The 17,634-nt window shown below is 40.8% G+C and overlaps 1 protein-coding gene across 6 annotated transcripts in view; it reads left to right on the plus strand.

Annotated features, from left to right (window-relative positions):
- Positions 1 to 10,973: 10,973 nt before the first annotated feature.
- Positions 10,974 to 17,634, plus strand: part of LRBA (LPS responsive beige-like anchor protein) — a 576,880-nt gene continuing 570,219 nt past the window's right edge. For 5 of the 6 annotated variants that reach the window (XM_067551903.1, XM_067551904.1, XM_067551906.1 and 2 more), the window contains exons 1-2: positions 10,974 to 11,385; positions 11,768 to 12,193. In XM_067551903.1, the coding sequence (XP_067408004.1) occupies positions 11,981 to 12,193 (213 nt within the window). In that variant the 5' untranslated portion in view covers positions 10,974 to 11,385; positions 11,768 to 11,980. The remainder of the gene's footprint in view (positions 11,386 to 11,767; positions 12,194 to 17,634) is intronic. The other variant, XM_067551907.1, reaches the window with a different exon arrangement.

Raw genomic sequence — 17,634 nt, forward strand, 5'->3', positions numbered from 1 at the left:
GATTAGAAAACATGCCTTATAATGATATACATAAGGAGCTCAATCTATTTAGTGTACCAAAGAGAAAGTTAAGGAGTGACTTGATTATAGTCTATATTAAGTACCTACATGGGAATAAATATTTAATAAATGGCTGTTCAATCTAGCAGAAAAAGATATAACATGATTCAATGGCTGGAAGCTGAAGTTAGGCAAATTTAGACACGAAATAAAGTGTAAGGTGTTAATGGTCAGATTAATTAACCATTGAAGCAATTTACCAAGGGTCGTGGTGGATTCTCCGTCACTGACAATTTTTAAATCAAGATTGGATGTTCTTCTAAGAGATATGCTCTAGGAATTATTTTGGGGGCAGTTCTATGGCCTGTGTTATACAGAAGGTCAGAATAGATGACCACCGTGGTTCCTGCTGGTCTGGAATCTATGAATCTATAAATATAGACAAAAGACTCATTCAGCATATCACAGGGTGGAGATGCACTGAGATATCTTGAAAGAGCAGGGTTACATGCAAGATTGGGTCTTGGCTCCTTAGAGCTAGCATCCCCTGCAAGAGATTGAACTTTGGGGTAAGAATCTACTTTGTTAGATAGGAAAGGTAACTATTAGTCGGTGTTGGCCCTAGTTCATGTTTTATTATTTTGTTTTGTATATTTTTATATGTAACCATTTATTTCCATCACTCTGACTTGTTTTGATTTGAACCCCTATTCTTTTCTTAAATAAATTTCCTTTTGTTTTACTGTAATTGAACTCAAGTGCTGTGTGTGATACTGTAGTGGTGTTTAAAGTAAAACTAGTACATTGGGGTATGCTGTTCCTTTGAGAATGGAGGATCTCGGATATCTGTAGGTACCACGAGCTGGATACCACTCTGGGGCACTTTCAAGGGACTCCGGGGTTGGGATGTATCTATTATCAACTGAAGGGGCATAAGCCTCATTTCCAGCCCACACTTCCACTAGTAAAGAGAGGGCAAGGACATTGAAAACCTTGAGGTGAAGCTAAGCCTCATACAAAGGTTAAGAATTGGACTGAATGGTCTCGCTTCTGGAAGGTGAGGCTGGAAACTGGGCGTGCTACCCCTAGACCAGTGTTTCTCAATTTCTTTCCGCCCCCGGAACCCTTGCGCGCCCATGCCATACCCTCGGAACCCTTGCCCGCACATGCCATACCGTCCGCCGAAAAGTCAAGGAAATCTTCCTCTTTTCGGCGGTGCGGTGTTTGCTTGATTCGGCGGTGCGCTCTCAGAGCTGTTTTCGGCAGCCCCAGCAGCTGCTCAGTGGCACCAGTTTTTTTTAACATTCGGCGGCACGATACAGCTTTTTCGCGGAACCCTTCCGCTCAGCCCATGGAACCCGAACACCATTTGAGAACCACTGCCCTAGACCATCTGGATCTCCGAGGACTCTATTACATCAACCTGCAAGGGCAAAAGCAGTGCTGACATAGCCCAGAAGAGAGTGCTGAGTGCTGGGAGGGAGGTTGTGTTAGGGTGCTGACACCCAGCCAGTATAGTCAAGACTCACGCTATAAGCGGAGGCAGCAAAGTGACTCACAGCCTGGAAGCCCTGAAAAGCGTCACAGCTGCTTACATCCATTTACTTGGACTTTGCCCACAGAAAGAGCATATGAGCTGTGAAGGATTATGAACATTTGTTTTCTCAACTCTGTTTGCAGAACAGTATTATCTTATGTGCACTACATTCAGTTTTCTCTAGCTTGTCTTGCAGACTGAGTTAAAATAGAATATTGCATACTGGAGAGTCAGAGATCAATCAGGACTTGCATGGTTTCCTGTTCCCAGAAGTGGCCACAGAAAGGATAACTGTCTGTTCATTGATTTTAATGGAAATTTCCGATGCTCACATCCAAGGGGCTGAATTTAATCTTGGTGCAATTTTAAGAATCTCAAAGACAACCACAGCTTCAATTGGCAGCCAAAATCATTTTAGGGAATGGTTAATGACCCAAAACACAGATATTTACATCGTTTTCCACACTGCTTATTTATTTGTATATTTCCTTTGCTGTTCCTTTTCTATTGAATAAGGAGGGAATGATGGATTGCAATGTGGTCAATGTTACAGACAAATATTTTGGTAATTTGTGAGATGGGCCTCAGCTGTGATATAAGAGGTCTGTCTGTCTCAGAAAAGTCTTTAATTTAAGAGAGAATTATAACCTTTCTACTGAATTTCTGGACCTATCAATAGAATTTCATAGAAGGGATATAATTCTCCACAAAATTCTCTTCTGTAGGGTGATTTGAAAATCCTATAGAAAGATACCATTCTTGATTCAGTTTTATAAGGATTTGGGTAATTTCTGTAGGATATTATTGATTTAATCCTTAATACACACTATTTTTCTACTAGGGCCTCAGGACATCCTCTTTTTAAAATTCTTAGGTTTAAGGATTTCCAGTGAGATTGTGGAGGATATATCACTTTGGATAGTTTTGTTTGCTATTATCATACTGAAAAATCTAATAAATATCATCCTAGATCAACCATTATTGCATTTTCTCTAGAACCATAAACTGGCAAGTTGATAAACATTTCCTAACTTGACTGCTGTACAGTCCTGTTGCCTTTAGCAATCAAGGCCAGTCTGGAAGTATTTCTTTAGCTCCAAGAACTCAGTGGAAAATCTGACAGGATTCAGGATGACACTGCTGTCCTAAATGGAAAACTGGATTAGCTGCTGACTGGCGTATGCAGGTTGGAGAGGTGAAAAGGAAATGCACTTGAAATCCATTAATGACACCAAGTAGTTGGTTTTAGCACGTAGTATCCGTTTCTTTTATTGGTTTTATTTTGAAGATACCTTGTGTTTTTTGTTGTTTTTTTTTGTTGGTTTGTTTTTAACAAAGAACAACAAAACATAAAAGCATTAGCAATAAATATTGTATTCCACACAAAGAGAAGAAGACTAAAAATAAAGAGCACTCCTTTAAGTCACAGTGTATGGAAAATGTCCCAAACATTTATTTCCAGTTGCAGTTTATTCTCTGCTAGTGGTAGTGCAGACATATATAACTACCGATGAAGAGCTAGGAGACAACTGAAGACCATGGAGGGTGATGATATATAAATATGGGTAGGCAAATCTGACGTGAAGGTGTGCTCTAAGCTTATTTGGAAGCATAAGTGTATCTTACTCATGATAGAGTAGACAATGCCTTAGGAGCTCAGATGAGTCAAGAAAAAACAAGAAAATCCAAGCAATGATTAAAAAAAAAAAAGTGGAAAATATATTCATATGTGTCATCAGTGAATTTCTAAGATTAAGACTTCAGGGCTACAGCATGTACACAGCCATACAACAAGCCAGAGACTGAATGTCAGCATTCCAGCTGTTTAAAACCCCTGGTAACACCATAGAAGAAGTTGTGAAAATTTGCAACTTGACAGGCAGAGTATCATTCCTTTCCACTAATGTATGTACCTAAGGAAAAAAAATAGTTTATTGGCAGTATTGAATTTATATGTGAATGTACATTTAAAATAGTCTGTTCCTGCTGTAGATCTTGTAATAGAAAAGGATAAGTTAATACAAATATATAGAAAAGGAACTGACAGATTTTTTTTTAAAAGTGTATTTTGACTTCTGCACAGAAGAAGTTGGAGATTTAATATTAAAACAAAAAGCAGTTGAATTATCATTTTTTCCATATCTTGGTCACAGACAAAATAAAGAAGAGACCTTTGCTTAACTGAAGTGAGACTTTCTTGTTAAGCACATGAATGTATGTATTTTATTTTGCAGATAAATTAAGAATTTGACATGAGAACAAAAACTTACATTTTTTGGAATTTAAAAGAAGATCACTTCAGTCCACTGAGCAGGATGTTTTATAAGCAGTTTAGATATACACTTACTGTTCGACAGAATGTGGGAAAGTGAAAACTGTGTTTGACCAGTGTTTTATATGTAATAAAATGTCAATTTAATAATCCCTGCAACTTCATCATCAGCACCATATAGGCAAATCTCAAAAGTAAGTAGCTTCCTTGCAGACTGAGTATCACTCAGATCCATCTCTAGCTACATCCTTAAGACAGTTTGGCTTAAAATTCAGTCTGTCTGTCATGGATGGTTTTATCACATCACTGCAGCTTTTGCCAACCATGTGATCACCAACCAAGTTGCTATATTCACTTGTAAACATGCTTTGTAATTCATTGGTCTTCCATCCTGATAAGATATATCTGTACCAAAGAAAGCTGTCAAAACCAAACCAGTGCTAGTGGAGGTAGTTGCTGGGTCTAGCCATAAATATATATTCTCATTGCTCATCCTCCTACCACTTAATTTGGAACAGCTGATGAAGACAACAAGAAAAATAGTATGAATGTGCAGCTTTTCAGCCTCCCTCAGCACCCACATTTCACTGCTGTACAACAAAGTTGGTACAACCATAATTCTATAGATCAACAGCTTTGAAGTAATTTTGATGTTCTGACATCTTCATAGAGGCTGCTGAAGGGTCTGGACCATGGCAGTGGCTGCTTTTATATGAGCATCCACATCTTTCAAACTTTCTCCACCAGCACTGTCTATGGGGCTTCCCAAGTGTTTGACAGTTGCTACTTGCTTGATATCCCATCTGAGCAGTTGTAATCTGGAGTTGGAGGCAGCTTGATGGTAATGGCTAGGGACTTCATTTTGTCTGGATTAATAACCGGACCAATGCACGCCGCTGCTTGCCCGACCAGACTGGCCATCAGCTGCAGCAATTCACCAGACTAAGCCAACACAACAATCCAGTCAATTGTCCTTGAAGCTACAATGGCCAAAATGACCCTCAATTTGTGCCCCTTCTTCTCAGAAAATGAAACAAAATCAGTCCTCTCTGAATGGAGGAGGTTATGAAACATATTTTGGGATATATATTTTTTTAATCTATATATACAGGCCACACCTACAAATCTGAAATAATCCTTCCTTTGGAAGACTTACATGCTGTTATTTTGCTATGCTGCATTGTAAACATATATAAGTAGTAGTAAATACAACATAATTTCAAGTAGCTTTGGTACTTGTCATAACTACATCAGGTTAACTTTATACCCTTTGATTTATAATTCAAAATACGTTAGTCATGTTAAAAAATGTTTCAAGAAAATTGCTAAAAATGTAATTTTATAATCAATTTTGAAATATGGTTATGTCTTATCCAGACTGGGATTTTAAATGGTGTTAAAACCATCTAGCTAGAGCCATTTATAAACATGGTTCTGGTTAATATGGTTGATTTTCCATGGCTGAGTCTACACTGGCTTTTTTTTTTTTTTTTTGGCCAAATAACCCACTATTGCACTAGCACTGGTGGAAGGCCTCAAGTGCTATCACTGATGGTAGGACAAGCGCAGACAGGCTATCAGTAGTTTTTGCCACCGTGTTCTCTAACGTTCCTTGGTCAGGCAAACTCCTACTGAAATAAATGATATATTTGTCTGTACAGAAAAGGCCTGAAATCTACAGTTTCAACTGTGAGGATTTTACTGGCAGCCAACGGGAGGGAAAACACAAACCCGTGGAAAGAACAAGCAACATCAATCTGCACACAGCTGCTCTTCTGACAAAGAAGAATTATTATTATTTGTATTGTGGTAACGCCTGGGGTCCTCAGTCTCCTTCTGCTAGACTCTACAAACACATAACAGCCAGTCTGAAGAGCTGACAATCTAAGGCTAAGATGACAGACAAGAGGTGGATACAAAAAACATATGGGGAAAGTACAAGGAAACAATGAGATGATTCTGAAATGTATGATTAGCAGTGGTCACAGCACATCAGCTGCCTAATCACAGTCAAGTTTTTTATACACATCACAGCAGAGAGGAATGTTAAGAGGAAACTTTACGAATACACTGACCTCATGTGAGTTTATTAGGACTCTCCTCACCATACTTTAGGGGAAACTGCAAGGCACATCCAAAAAGGCAGCATATATATATATATATATACACACGTTTATATATATATATATATGTTTTACAGGTTATATATATATATATATATATATATATATATAAAATGTTCACCTGTAAAATTACTCCCGGAATATCACTCCTATGGTTCAGACTGAACATACATTTCCAGACAAAGCTTGAGAACCACAATTTGCTTTTTCCTCAGCTTTATGAGAATTTCCTTTGCAAATGACAAATCTGTACTTACTACTTCCTAGCTCCATTCACTGCAGCACTGCCAGATTTCTCAAATACAATTTCCAAAATGTCTTATAAAAAGTAATACATTTTTTGCTTTATGCAGTATGTTTTCCCCATTATTAAAAACATACATCCAAAAGAGAACCTATGGTCCCAGCTGAACAGGGATGAACAAGAGCAAGAACAACAAGATAGGCAGAGCAAACAACTATCTTATGATAAGAGACTATTGTGTGACTATGAATGTAACAGTTTAATTATGATTAAGGGTTTATTGTGCTCCCATTGTAGTTAGTTGGAATTTTGTGACTGACCTCAAGCAGAGCAGAATTGAGCCCTAAAATCATTAAAGAAGATGGGGAGTAGGGGGGAGACGGAGAGTTCCTAAATTTCATACATAAGCCCTGTTACCCAACTTTCTCTATTTTCAGTCCCAGTTTTGTTACTACCCCCACCCTATTTTTTCTCCTGTCTACATTCTGCACTTTTTACAGAGCAATTCTTTAGCTATATTGGCTTGATCACCCTCAGTGCCGATGAGCAGGAATGGCACCTCATCTACTTAATGTTAAAACATATAGATGTTATATGTTTTTGTACGTATTTGATTACTGGCAAAGCAGCATTAGTGAGTCTGATGATAACCTCCGCAAATTGCAACGTTCTTAAAGATGTTTGATTGTAATTCTGAGAAATTCAGATATACACTTTATACACTATGTAAAACCAATATAAATTACACATATAAGGAAAAATTGAAAGAAAAAACACATTAAGATCATGGAAAGAAACTGAAGCACAATGTAGGTCAGGTAACCAAAGAAGAAACTGCTGCCAAACAGTTATATAGGGAGACCAGCTTAAAAAACTACCATTGAAGAGCAAAGAAAATATTATTTCTCTAGTATTATTCCAAATGAGATCACAAGTGTTAATAAGTAGTCAGACATAACACTTACTAAGAGGTTATTATTAGTCCAAAAAGATAGATGTATCTCCATGCTGCTTGCAAGTAACAACAAAATTAGAAATAACTCCTCCCAAGATTATTTCAGAAATAGTTCTGAGTTCTCTAGTATTTGCCCAGCTTTAGGTGGGGACAGCTGCTGGATAAAGTCAACATGATGCTACTATATATATGACTAGTATCTTAAACAAAGTTACTCCTAATACATGTTTTTCTGAATGTTTTGAAAGGTGTAGAAATCCTTACTCCAGCCAACATAACTAATTTTATTTGACATTTTCATTTATATTAAAATTGGGTACACATTTATGTATATATTAACAAATAAAAATGATACAAAAAAGGATAAAAATGCTTAAAAAATTTAATGAACTTCCCTTCTCCCAGCAGGTAGCCAGAGTTGAACTCTGAAGCAAAAGAAAGAAAAAAAAGTTATTGTGACTAACTGCAATATAAAATAACTTCTAGGATTACGACTATAATTATAAGTAAATAATAACCACACATGGATCGTCTTTACTCACAAGGGGTGTGTCTACATGGAGCAGCAATGTGTGCTACAGAGGTGTGATTTCTAAAGTGCTCTGATGTGTTCTGCATTAATTGGTGCGTATAGCCCCTGCTGGTGCATACTAACGGTCCCTATGGCAGGTTAATATAGCACACTAAGGAACCTTTAGTGTACACCAGCATAGTCTACACAAACCAATTAATGTGCAACTCGTTAGCGTGATTCAGAAATCACACCACTGTAGCGCACATTGCTGCTCCATGGAGACAAGCCCTCGGATTGTTTTTGTTTTGCTTCTACATCTACATTGACATTTATATTTTCAGAGGAGATTAGGCGAATCCAGAATCTAAGCATTTTTAAGATATACTGTAAAACCTCTCTTCTCTAAGGTCTTTCCATCATAAGAATGAGACAATATTGACACCCCTGGCTACTCAAGAAGTCCCAGCCAACCAAAACAAAAAACAATAAAACACTGAAATTAATCAACCAAAAAACAAAAAACAAACAAAACAAAACAAAAACCCTAGCTGAAGCAGTTTTTAGCCCAGAAAAGAAGAAGTGCCAGATACTACTTTAAATACACTAGAGACTGGGCTATTGTTATCAATTGTACATGAAAGGTGCTCAGACACTGTGGTGATGGGCAATACTAAAACCCTAAAACAGATGCGATTACTTAGCATTTCTATTGACAATTTATTATTTGGCAGAATCATAAGGGAGCAGCAAATAGTCTCCACTCATTCTCACAAAAATAAAATAATCATATGAAGAAAAGATTCAAAACTAACTTTTTATTTGTAGGAATCTTCCACTGAACCCAAATCTTCCGCAAAATGCATTATTGCAAAGTCACAATTGTACAGTTTAAGAATTGGTAGAAATGTAATTATGTACAATATATGATTTCCATTCTTATGAAGGTGCATTTGTCTATCTTTTACTGCAGGTGCCTGATTCTGCAATCTTTACTCATATCTGTAATCTATATTCACATTCAATTTAATAAATAAACCCAATAAATCATACAATTTACAAATCATACAACCAATATTTGTATTCAGATCACTTGAGGGAGTGCTGCTACTGGACAGGGGGTGTCCTTTGTTTCAAAGGACCAAACTAATGGTTAGGATGGAACAAACAGCTCAGGGCCAGATCCTCAGAGGTATTTAGGCTCCTAACTTCCATTAATTTCAGTGGAAGTTAGGAGCATAAATACATTTTGAAGATCTGGACTTCAGACTTTTTCCTGCCCCATATATGATGGAGGCTCTGATCTTGGTAGAGCCCTATGTTTTTCACAAATGTGGAATAACACAAAATGAAAAAAAAAAAACCATAAAATGAAAAATTCACTCCACAGTGACAGCACCTATCCTGCAGGGCTGGGACTGGCTTCCTCTCTGGGCATTGCAATCAGGTGCACAGGGTCACAGTGCTGCTAAGGTTTGGTCTGTCCCCCCTTCTCTCTGTCCCACCCCAATGGCCAAATTTGAGTGAGTGGTGCTGCTGTAACTTGGCATATGGGGTTGCAGTGCCATTCACTCAATTTTGGTCCAGCTGCCCCATATTCATGATGAAGGAGAGATGGCTAGGCCGAACCTGAACACTGCTGTGACTCAGGGCAGTATCTAGAGCTGGGCCCAGTTCCATGGGACAGAAACTGCTGGAGCTGCTGCTAAAGGTTGAGGTTGTTTTGCAACACCTTCCCCCACCCCTCTGTGCTACCCAGAGCCTCCCACCCAGGGGCAGAACCTAAGACCCCCCAGGGGAAAGGAACTGCTGGAGGGTTGGGGTTCAGTGGGGGAATATATAAAGGGGAATACGGAGGGCTTCTTGGGACTAATGGGGGAGGAGGAGGAATATTTAAGGGGGATAGGTTTCTGGGGGCTAATGAGGGATGGGGGGTGAGGTTCAGTGGGTGAAGGGGACTATATAAGGAGGAATGGGGGGTGCATGAATAAAACAAATTCCTGAAAAATATATACATTATAGTGACACTATTCCATGGGGCTTTAGCTTTTGGAGGGCAGAATTAAACAGTAATCACCATCAGAGGCCACCTAGAACACGTGTTCACTACAGTGAATACACCCAGTCTTGCCTGTTGTCAGAAACTAAACAGTCTCAGGCCTAGCTAATACAGTAGATTCCCAGGTGATCTCCCATCCAGGTGTTGTAGGCAGCCTTTTTGGGGTATGTGTTCAATCACTGTATCCCCTGGCTGCCTTCACCTCATCCTCTCCCCTCACTACTCTACTGCATTTGGGACTACACTGACTTGTAGCCTTCAGGCTGATTTTTAAAACAGAAGTCAGTGTAATCCAGAGCTGAATTAAGCCATATACATATTTCTAAATGATATATGCTACTAAATTAGATGATTGAGAGCTGAAATCATTAAAGACCATTGAAATTTACTATTCACTATGCTGCTTACTGGCAGCATTTCTTTCACTTTGGCTGGAGAATACAGACCAGTTGATTTCACTTTTCTTTCTGCTCAGTTTCACTCTTTACACATGGCAGGCAAATTAGTTTCTTTAAAAGACTGTTTCAGTTAGAATGAAAACAATCATAGAATGGCTCCTACTGGGCTAACGTTTTGCATATATTTATGTATGTGACATACACCTGGGCCATAACAAGTAACCTGACCCAGGCGCAGGCCCACAGCTTCTAAAGATTTTCCCCGCATGTTCAATTTTAAACAGATGAATAATCTTTTTGAAAGTAAATGATTCTTTTCAGGATTGCAGCCTCGGTCCAGGCTGGGAAAAAGGAAGAGAGAGAAGGGAGCTGCTGGGGAAGAGAAGTTGAAAGCAAAACAGTTCAGGAGAGGGAGCCCACTACAGGAGGGGAGAAAGTGGGAAACAGCCAGGTTTCACACCTCCGCCGGCTCACTGCATTGGCACATTGTATGTACCTCTGCCCTCTCCTCAGCGGGACACTGCAGCGGCCTGCTGCTTTCCAGAGCTGCGGGGCCCTCCGCGGTGGGAGCAGTGGGGTGCGAAGCACCTCTGGAAATCAGGTCAATCAACGCGGCGGCGGGACACCGCCAGTCTCTGTGGGGCGCCTCACACGCACCCGGGCGCTTGAGGATCAATACACAAAGATTTAAAAGGAATCCCCCGGGAGGGAGCAGCTTCCCCGGCCGCTCCGACAGCTGCTGTGCTAATCCCGGGCGAGGCAGGGGCCAGCAGGATTAGGTGGCTGCTGCTGCGCAGCAGTTTCTGGCTCGTGGGTAGCCGCCTCCCCTGCAGCCAGACTCAGTCAGCGCCTGCCCGCCGCGGCGCAGCGCAGCGCAGCGCACGCCGCTCACCTGCGCGCACCTGGGCGGCTCACCTGGGCGTGCGCGGCCCCTGGCCCCTGCGCCCGGCTCCGCTGCGCCCCGCCCGCCTGCCTTGGCTCTAGCTGGCCGCGCAGGCGCACGGCTCCTCGCCCGGCAGCTCTCCAGGGGCTGAGCGCTGTCATGGCGGCACAGAGAGCGGCCGCGTTTGCAGCGGAGGCAGGAAGAGAGGCGGCGAATTGAGGCGGCGGCTGAAACTTTCGGGCTCCCTTCCCGCTCCGGGAGTAGCGGGCGCTTCTCCGCCGGGAGGGCCAGCGGCGCAAGGCTCGCGAGTGGGGCAGAGCAGCCCGCCCCCCTGAGCCGGGCATTAAAGCAAGCCTCCCCCCCTCCCCCCGCGCGGCGCAGGAGAAGCGAGGAGGAGAACTGGGTGAGTCGGGACTTCCTTCCTGAGTGTGGCTGGGCTTTGCACCTGTGCGTGCGCGAGAGGGTGAAGGGGCAGCGGGCGCTGCACGCCCAGCTGCTGCTGCTCGTGCTGCTCGGGTCCGAGCCCAGGAGCGCGAGGCACGGCAGGAATCGAGCCAGCCCAGGAGCGCGTCCCCGGGGCTCCTCTCCAGAAACCCACCGCTTTCGGGGAGTGGGGTGGGGGCAAGTTTCGTGCGTCGGGAAGGACGAGAGAGGAGCTATTGCTTCCTCGCTGCGGCTGTTACCTTCTTAGTGTGTGTGTGTGGTGGTCGTGGGGGGGCATTGTTAAATTGGGGGGCCGTCTGACTTGCAGGAGCGTTGAAAGGACTGGACGTGTTGCCTTTCAGGGTATTACGGACCTGCCTCGGGGCAGCTGCCGGTGAGGAAAAGCCAAGATTGCGCCAGCGCTCTCCACCCACCCCCGCTGTACTGGGGCTTTTTCGCAAGTTGGATCTAAAGAGAGAGTGAGCAAGAGATCGCCTTCCCTTCCGCTGAAATCACTCCTCCTTGGCTGTGCCTTTGGCAGCTCAGCTAGTGGTGTAACCTGCACTTAGCTAGCTATGGCAAGTGAAGACAAACGGGTTCTTCAGCCAACAGGTGATGGAGGAGGAGGAGGGAAAGGAGGAAATGCTGCTGAAGTGGGGAGTACGCTGCAGCCCTTGAACCCAGGAGTCCCTATCCGAGGCATCAGGATGAAATTTGCAGTGCTGACAGGACTGGTGGAAGTTGGCGAAGTATCCAACAGGGATATCGTAGAAACTGTATTTAATCTGGTAAGCAGATCATCTTTCAACGCCTTTTCTGGAGGTAGAAGGGAAAGTAACAAAATACTCAGGCAAGAGCAGCAGGTAGAAACTCCGGTCACACTTGCGTTATTTCGTTTTCTGACACTCTTCTTTTCACATATTTACATTCTTATGAAATGCTTACTAATAGAGTCAGGCTAGATTCCCTTTTTGCTGCTTACAATTTTAACAGATGTTAAAGGTAACATGTGCCTATATATTATAAACTGAGTTTTTAAAATATTATACATAGGTGCCAATCTCATTTGCCTTGAGGGAAGCAGTAGCTTTTCCCAGTAGTAATTGAGACACACATCAAAATGTAATGTAGTACACACTGTTGTTCAACATGTGCATTTTTAATTGAAGAAGACATTAAGGCAAACTGTGTTAAATCTTTTTCAAAACTTTATTATTAAGGTGTAATGTAATGTGAGTGAATAATCCTTTTTCTTTCCATTTATAGTTGGTGGGGAAGCTATTTCATTTAAGTACTGGTGTCAGTCACACTTGTTTTGATTATTAGCAAAGTTGTTCAGGTGGTCCTTTTATTAACAAAGTAACCAGATGCATGCAGCTCAAAGTAGTAGTAGCTTTAATAAGGCATATAAATATTTTTTTAAAAGCAATTTAAGAAGTTTTAACAGGTTTATACATTCTTGCCATGTAAACATCAGAGACAAAACAACAATAATGAAAACAGTGAGCTTTTGTTTAGAGAAACATTAATATAGTAAACCAGAAGTATAAGCATCAGATCTCTCTGTGTAACAGGGTGTTACCATATTAAAGTGTGCAGCTTTATGCTACCATGACAGTGGTTTTAGAGTAGAAGTTTTTAATAGTTCATAACAAGCAATACTGAAAATTGAAGATATTTATTGTGCTGTGGATTATTCAGAACAATATTGTAATGAACTCTCAATACCGTAGTAAGCAAACAATTGGGCCAGTTTTGACCGAATGTTTAACTTGCACTATATAGGATGCCCAAGAGTTGGGTGTGTGTGAAACTGTTTTTCTTTATTACATTTTTACAATGGAGTTACAATTTTGCTTGTGGTCTCCAGGAACCCCTAGAATAGGGATAATGAACCTGTTGGTAGCATTCTTAGTTTTTTTGTGCTTTCTTTTGATAAATGTCTGAGACCAAATGAGGCTTCTGACAAACCAGGAAGTGGGAGCACATGCAACAAGTGTAAAACTTGTAGCAAGAAAAGGTCACTGTTACTGCAGAAAGTATATTAGGTGTCAATTACTATCTGTACTTCAGTTATTTTGTTAGTAATATGCTTTTTGCCTGTATTTCAGAGCTAATAATCTTAACATCTTAAATTTGCTAGGTCTGTTTAATGGCTTTTGACAGTATCTTAATTTATTTGATTACAGTAGTTCTTTAATGTATAGTTGTAAATACATTTGTGTTTTGGTTTTTCAGATTAATAAAATATTTCCTGTTGACCTGCTACTTTAGTATTAAAAAGTTACAGGATAAAGGATAGAGAACAAATGATCTCCAGAATGTTTGTGCGATTAATCTATACCTCCTAAAACTTCAGAGAAGAGTAGGGGCTAGCTATAATCACTAAGTCTCCATACGTGCCTGAGCTAGGAGATGCTGAATCAGTTCTTCAAAGTATACTTTGCAAATGCTTGTTCTATAGTAAACTCAGCTTTAAAGTGTTTGGAGGGGAAGGCTCACAGGGAATGGCTGGTGGAGTCTTCTTTATTTAGGGTTTTAAAGGGCAAATCTTATTGTCCAAATATGAAGTTCCACCGTATTCTGGCACGTTGTTTTTCATACTTTGAAGATCCTTAGTTGTCAAGGAATGACTGGGAGAGTTTGAGCAAAATAGCAGAAATGTAGACGTTCCCTCCGGCTGCTGTTTTGACCCTGTCTGAGTTCCTCAGCCCTATTCTGTCCACTGTGCCCTAGGGAAGCATCATTTAAAGGTAAAGGAGAGCCAGTGGCCTTGAACCCATGGTTCCTACTGCTTACAGAACTTGGATGGCTTCTAACTTTCTTTAATGTGGTTCCCTGGATCAGAATGCAGTTCAGGGAAACCCAAGGAGCTGTTAATCCCCACTGAGAAGCAGTACCCAAGCACCACACCCTCATCCTTTTAACAGCTTCACTTGCCCAAAGCCACAATTTCTTAAGAGCATAAGAACAGCCATATTGGGTCAGACCAATGCTTGATCTAGTCAGTATCCTGATGATGGCTGGTGCCAGGTGCTTCAGAGGGAATGAATGGAACAGGCCAATTTATCGACTGATCCATCCCCTGTCTTGGAATTCCAGCTTTTAGTGGTCAGAGGTTTAGGGACATCCAGAGCATGGAGTTGCATCCTTGACCATTTTGGCTAATAGCTATCGATGGATCTGTTGTCCATGAACTTCTATAATTCTTTTTTGAACCCAGTTCTACTTTTGGCCTTCATAACGTCCAGTGGCAATGAGTTCCACAGGTTGACTGAGCATTTTGTGAAGTAGTACTTCCTTTGTTTGTTTTAAACCTGCTGCCTATTAATTTCATTGGGTGACCCTGTTTCTTGTGTTATGTAAAGGGGTAAATAACATTTCCGTATTTGTTTTCCCCACATCATTAATGATTTTATAGACCTCTATCATATCCTTCTCTGTCATCTCTCTTCCAAGCTGAACAATCAGTCTGTTTAATCTCTACTCATATGGAAGTTGTTCCATATCCCTAATCATTTTAGTTGCCCTTTGTCTGTGCTTTTTTCCAATTCTAATGTATCTCTTTTGAGATGGGGCAACCAGAACTGCATAAACTATTCAAAGTGTGGGTGTACCATGGATTTATATAGTGGCATTATGATATTTTCTGTTTTATCCCTTTCCTAATGACTTTTAACATTTTGTTAGCTTTTTTTGCTGCTGCTGAACATTGACTGGTTGTTTTCAGAGAACTATCCACAATGACCCCCAAGATCTCTTTCTTGAGTGGTAACAGGCAATTTAGGTTTCATCATCTCATATACAGTATAGGATTGGGATTATGTTTTCCAATGTGCATTACTTTGCATTTATCAATATTGAATTTCATCTGCCATTTTGTTGCCCAGTCACCCAGTTTTATGAGATCCCTTTGTAATCCTTTGCAGTCTGCAAAGGATGTAACTATCTTGAGTAGTTTTGTATCATCTGCAAATTTTGCCACCTCACTTTTACCCCTTTTTCCAGATCATTTATGAATATGTTGAACAGTACTGGTACAGATCCTTGGGGTACTGTGCTATTTACCTCTCTCCACTGTAAAAAATTGACCGTTTATTCCCACACTTTGTTTCCTGTCTTGTAACTAGTTACTGATCCATGAGAGGATCTTCCCTCTTATCCCATGATTGCCTACTTTCCTTAAGAGCCTTTGGAGAGGGATCATGTCAAAGTCTTTCTGAATATTCAGTTATGCTACATCCACTGGATCACCCTTGTCCACATGTTTTTTGATCTCCTCAAAAAATTCTAATAGATTAGTGAGGCATGATTTCCTTTTACAAAAGCCATGCTGACCGTTCCCTAACATATCATTGTGACCTGTTTGTCCCTAAGATAACCACCTGAAAATGCCAAGGTCAGGGCAGGCTGCAAAAGGAGAGCAGATTCTCTCAGCACTGGTGGGTGACACTGAAGTCAGGCTTCCCAACCAGCCACAAACAATGATTCTGATTTCCCACACTGGTTATCAAGAAGCTAACACACAAATATACACAGCCCCCTCTGGCTCCCAATCAGCCACTAGTCCAGTAAAGAGATGTTATTTAAAACTCTATACTAAAAAGGTTCTCCTGACCCCAAAGGGTCAGCCACATTATCAGATCAATATAAGTTTGGATCTTACCCAAAATACCAAGCTGCCAGCCAATCCTTTAGTAACTAAAACTAAAGGTTTATTATAAAAGGAAAGAAATGATACGAGAAATGTTAAAGGATTAAAGCAATCAGACACATACAAATGATTTGAAAGTCCATATATATTAGGTTTTCAGTAAAATTGTGGAGTGTGCAGGCTTGTATAGTCCCTCTGGTGAACATCCAGTACCTGGTTGGGTCTCAGTCCTTTGTTTCACAGCTTCAGTTGTAGACGAGAAGTTGATCCAAAGGTAGTGAAGACTGAAGATAAAATGGATGTGGTGCAGCTGCCTTTTATGTTCTTTGGCCTTTGCCTTGTTGCTTGTGGAAATTTACAGGAATAAGATGGAGTCCAGGGTCACATAAGTAAGTCTTGGTGACTCATCAGGTGTAGCCCCAACTTCTGTCCCCGGGCCCATTGTATCTGTGAGTTTCCTTACTGGGCCCTTAAGCAGCTTACTGCTGCTGCCATTCTGTCTGGGGAGTCGCCCAGAAACACAGTACAAGCTGAAATACAGATACATCAAACATATCCATAACTTCCAATACAAATATGACACACACATGTAAACAATATCATCATCCTTAGCAAACTATAACCTTTCTAATGGTACCTGATATGGCTTATCTCATGTGAATTATTGTAATTTTGATGCATTGATGTTAAATCACATTATAAATAGTCCTCCTAATCCAGCCAGTGTCACAATCATGTTCATCTCTATGTCTAATAATTCTGGTTTTTACTGTCATTTTAACCAATTTGCCTGGTAGTGAAGGTTGGCTTACCAGCTTGTAATTGCCAGGATCATCTCTGGAGGCTTTTTTAAACATCAGCATCCCATTAGCTATCTGCCAGTCATATGGTACAGAGACTGATTTAAGTATTAGTTTACATACCACAGTTAGTAGTTCTGCAATTTCACTTTTGAGTTCCTTCAGAACTCTTGGGTGAATGCTATGGGCTCCTGGTGACTTGTTGCTGTTTAGAGGAGGTTTTGGAACAAACTGATAAATTATTGATTCCTCAATCTGGGAGTTCCTCAGATTTGCCACCTGAAAAGAATAGCTGTGGGAATCTCCCTCACATCCTCTGCTGTGTAGGCTGATGCAAAGAATTCATTTAGCTTTTTCTCAATGGTCTTGTCTTTCTTAAGTGCTCCTTTAGCACCTTGATTGTCCACTGGTCCCACTGATTGTTTGGCAGGCATCCTGCTTCTGATGTACTTAAACATTTTTTTTTACTATTAGTTTTTGAGTCTTTTGCTAGTTGCTCTTCAAATTCTTTTTTGGATTGCTGAATTATACTTAATTTGCCAGGGTTTATGTTCCCTTTTATTTTCCTCAGTGGGAATTAACTTCCAGTTTTTAAATGATGCCACCTCTTTTATTCTGTTGTTTAGTCATGATGGCATCTCCTAGGTCCTCTTACTGTTTTTTGGGATATACATGTAATTTGAGCCTTTATTATGGTGTTTTTAAAAGTTTCCATGCATCTTGCAGGCATTTCACTCTTGTGAGTATTTCTTTTAATTTGTATTTAACTAGCTTC

Source organism: Emydura macquarii, unplaced genomic scaffold (assembly GCF_026122565.2).
Source record: "Emydura macquarii macquarii isolate MOO-44397 ecotype Brisbane River unplaced genomic scaffold, CSIRO-AGI_Emac_v2 contig_1363, whole genome shotgun sequence".
NCBI classification, from domain to species: Eukaryota; Metazoa; Chordata; order Testudines; family Chelidae; genus Emydura; species Emydura macquarii.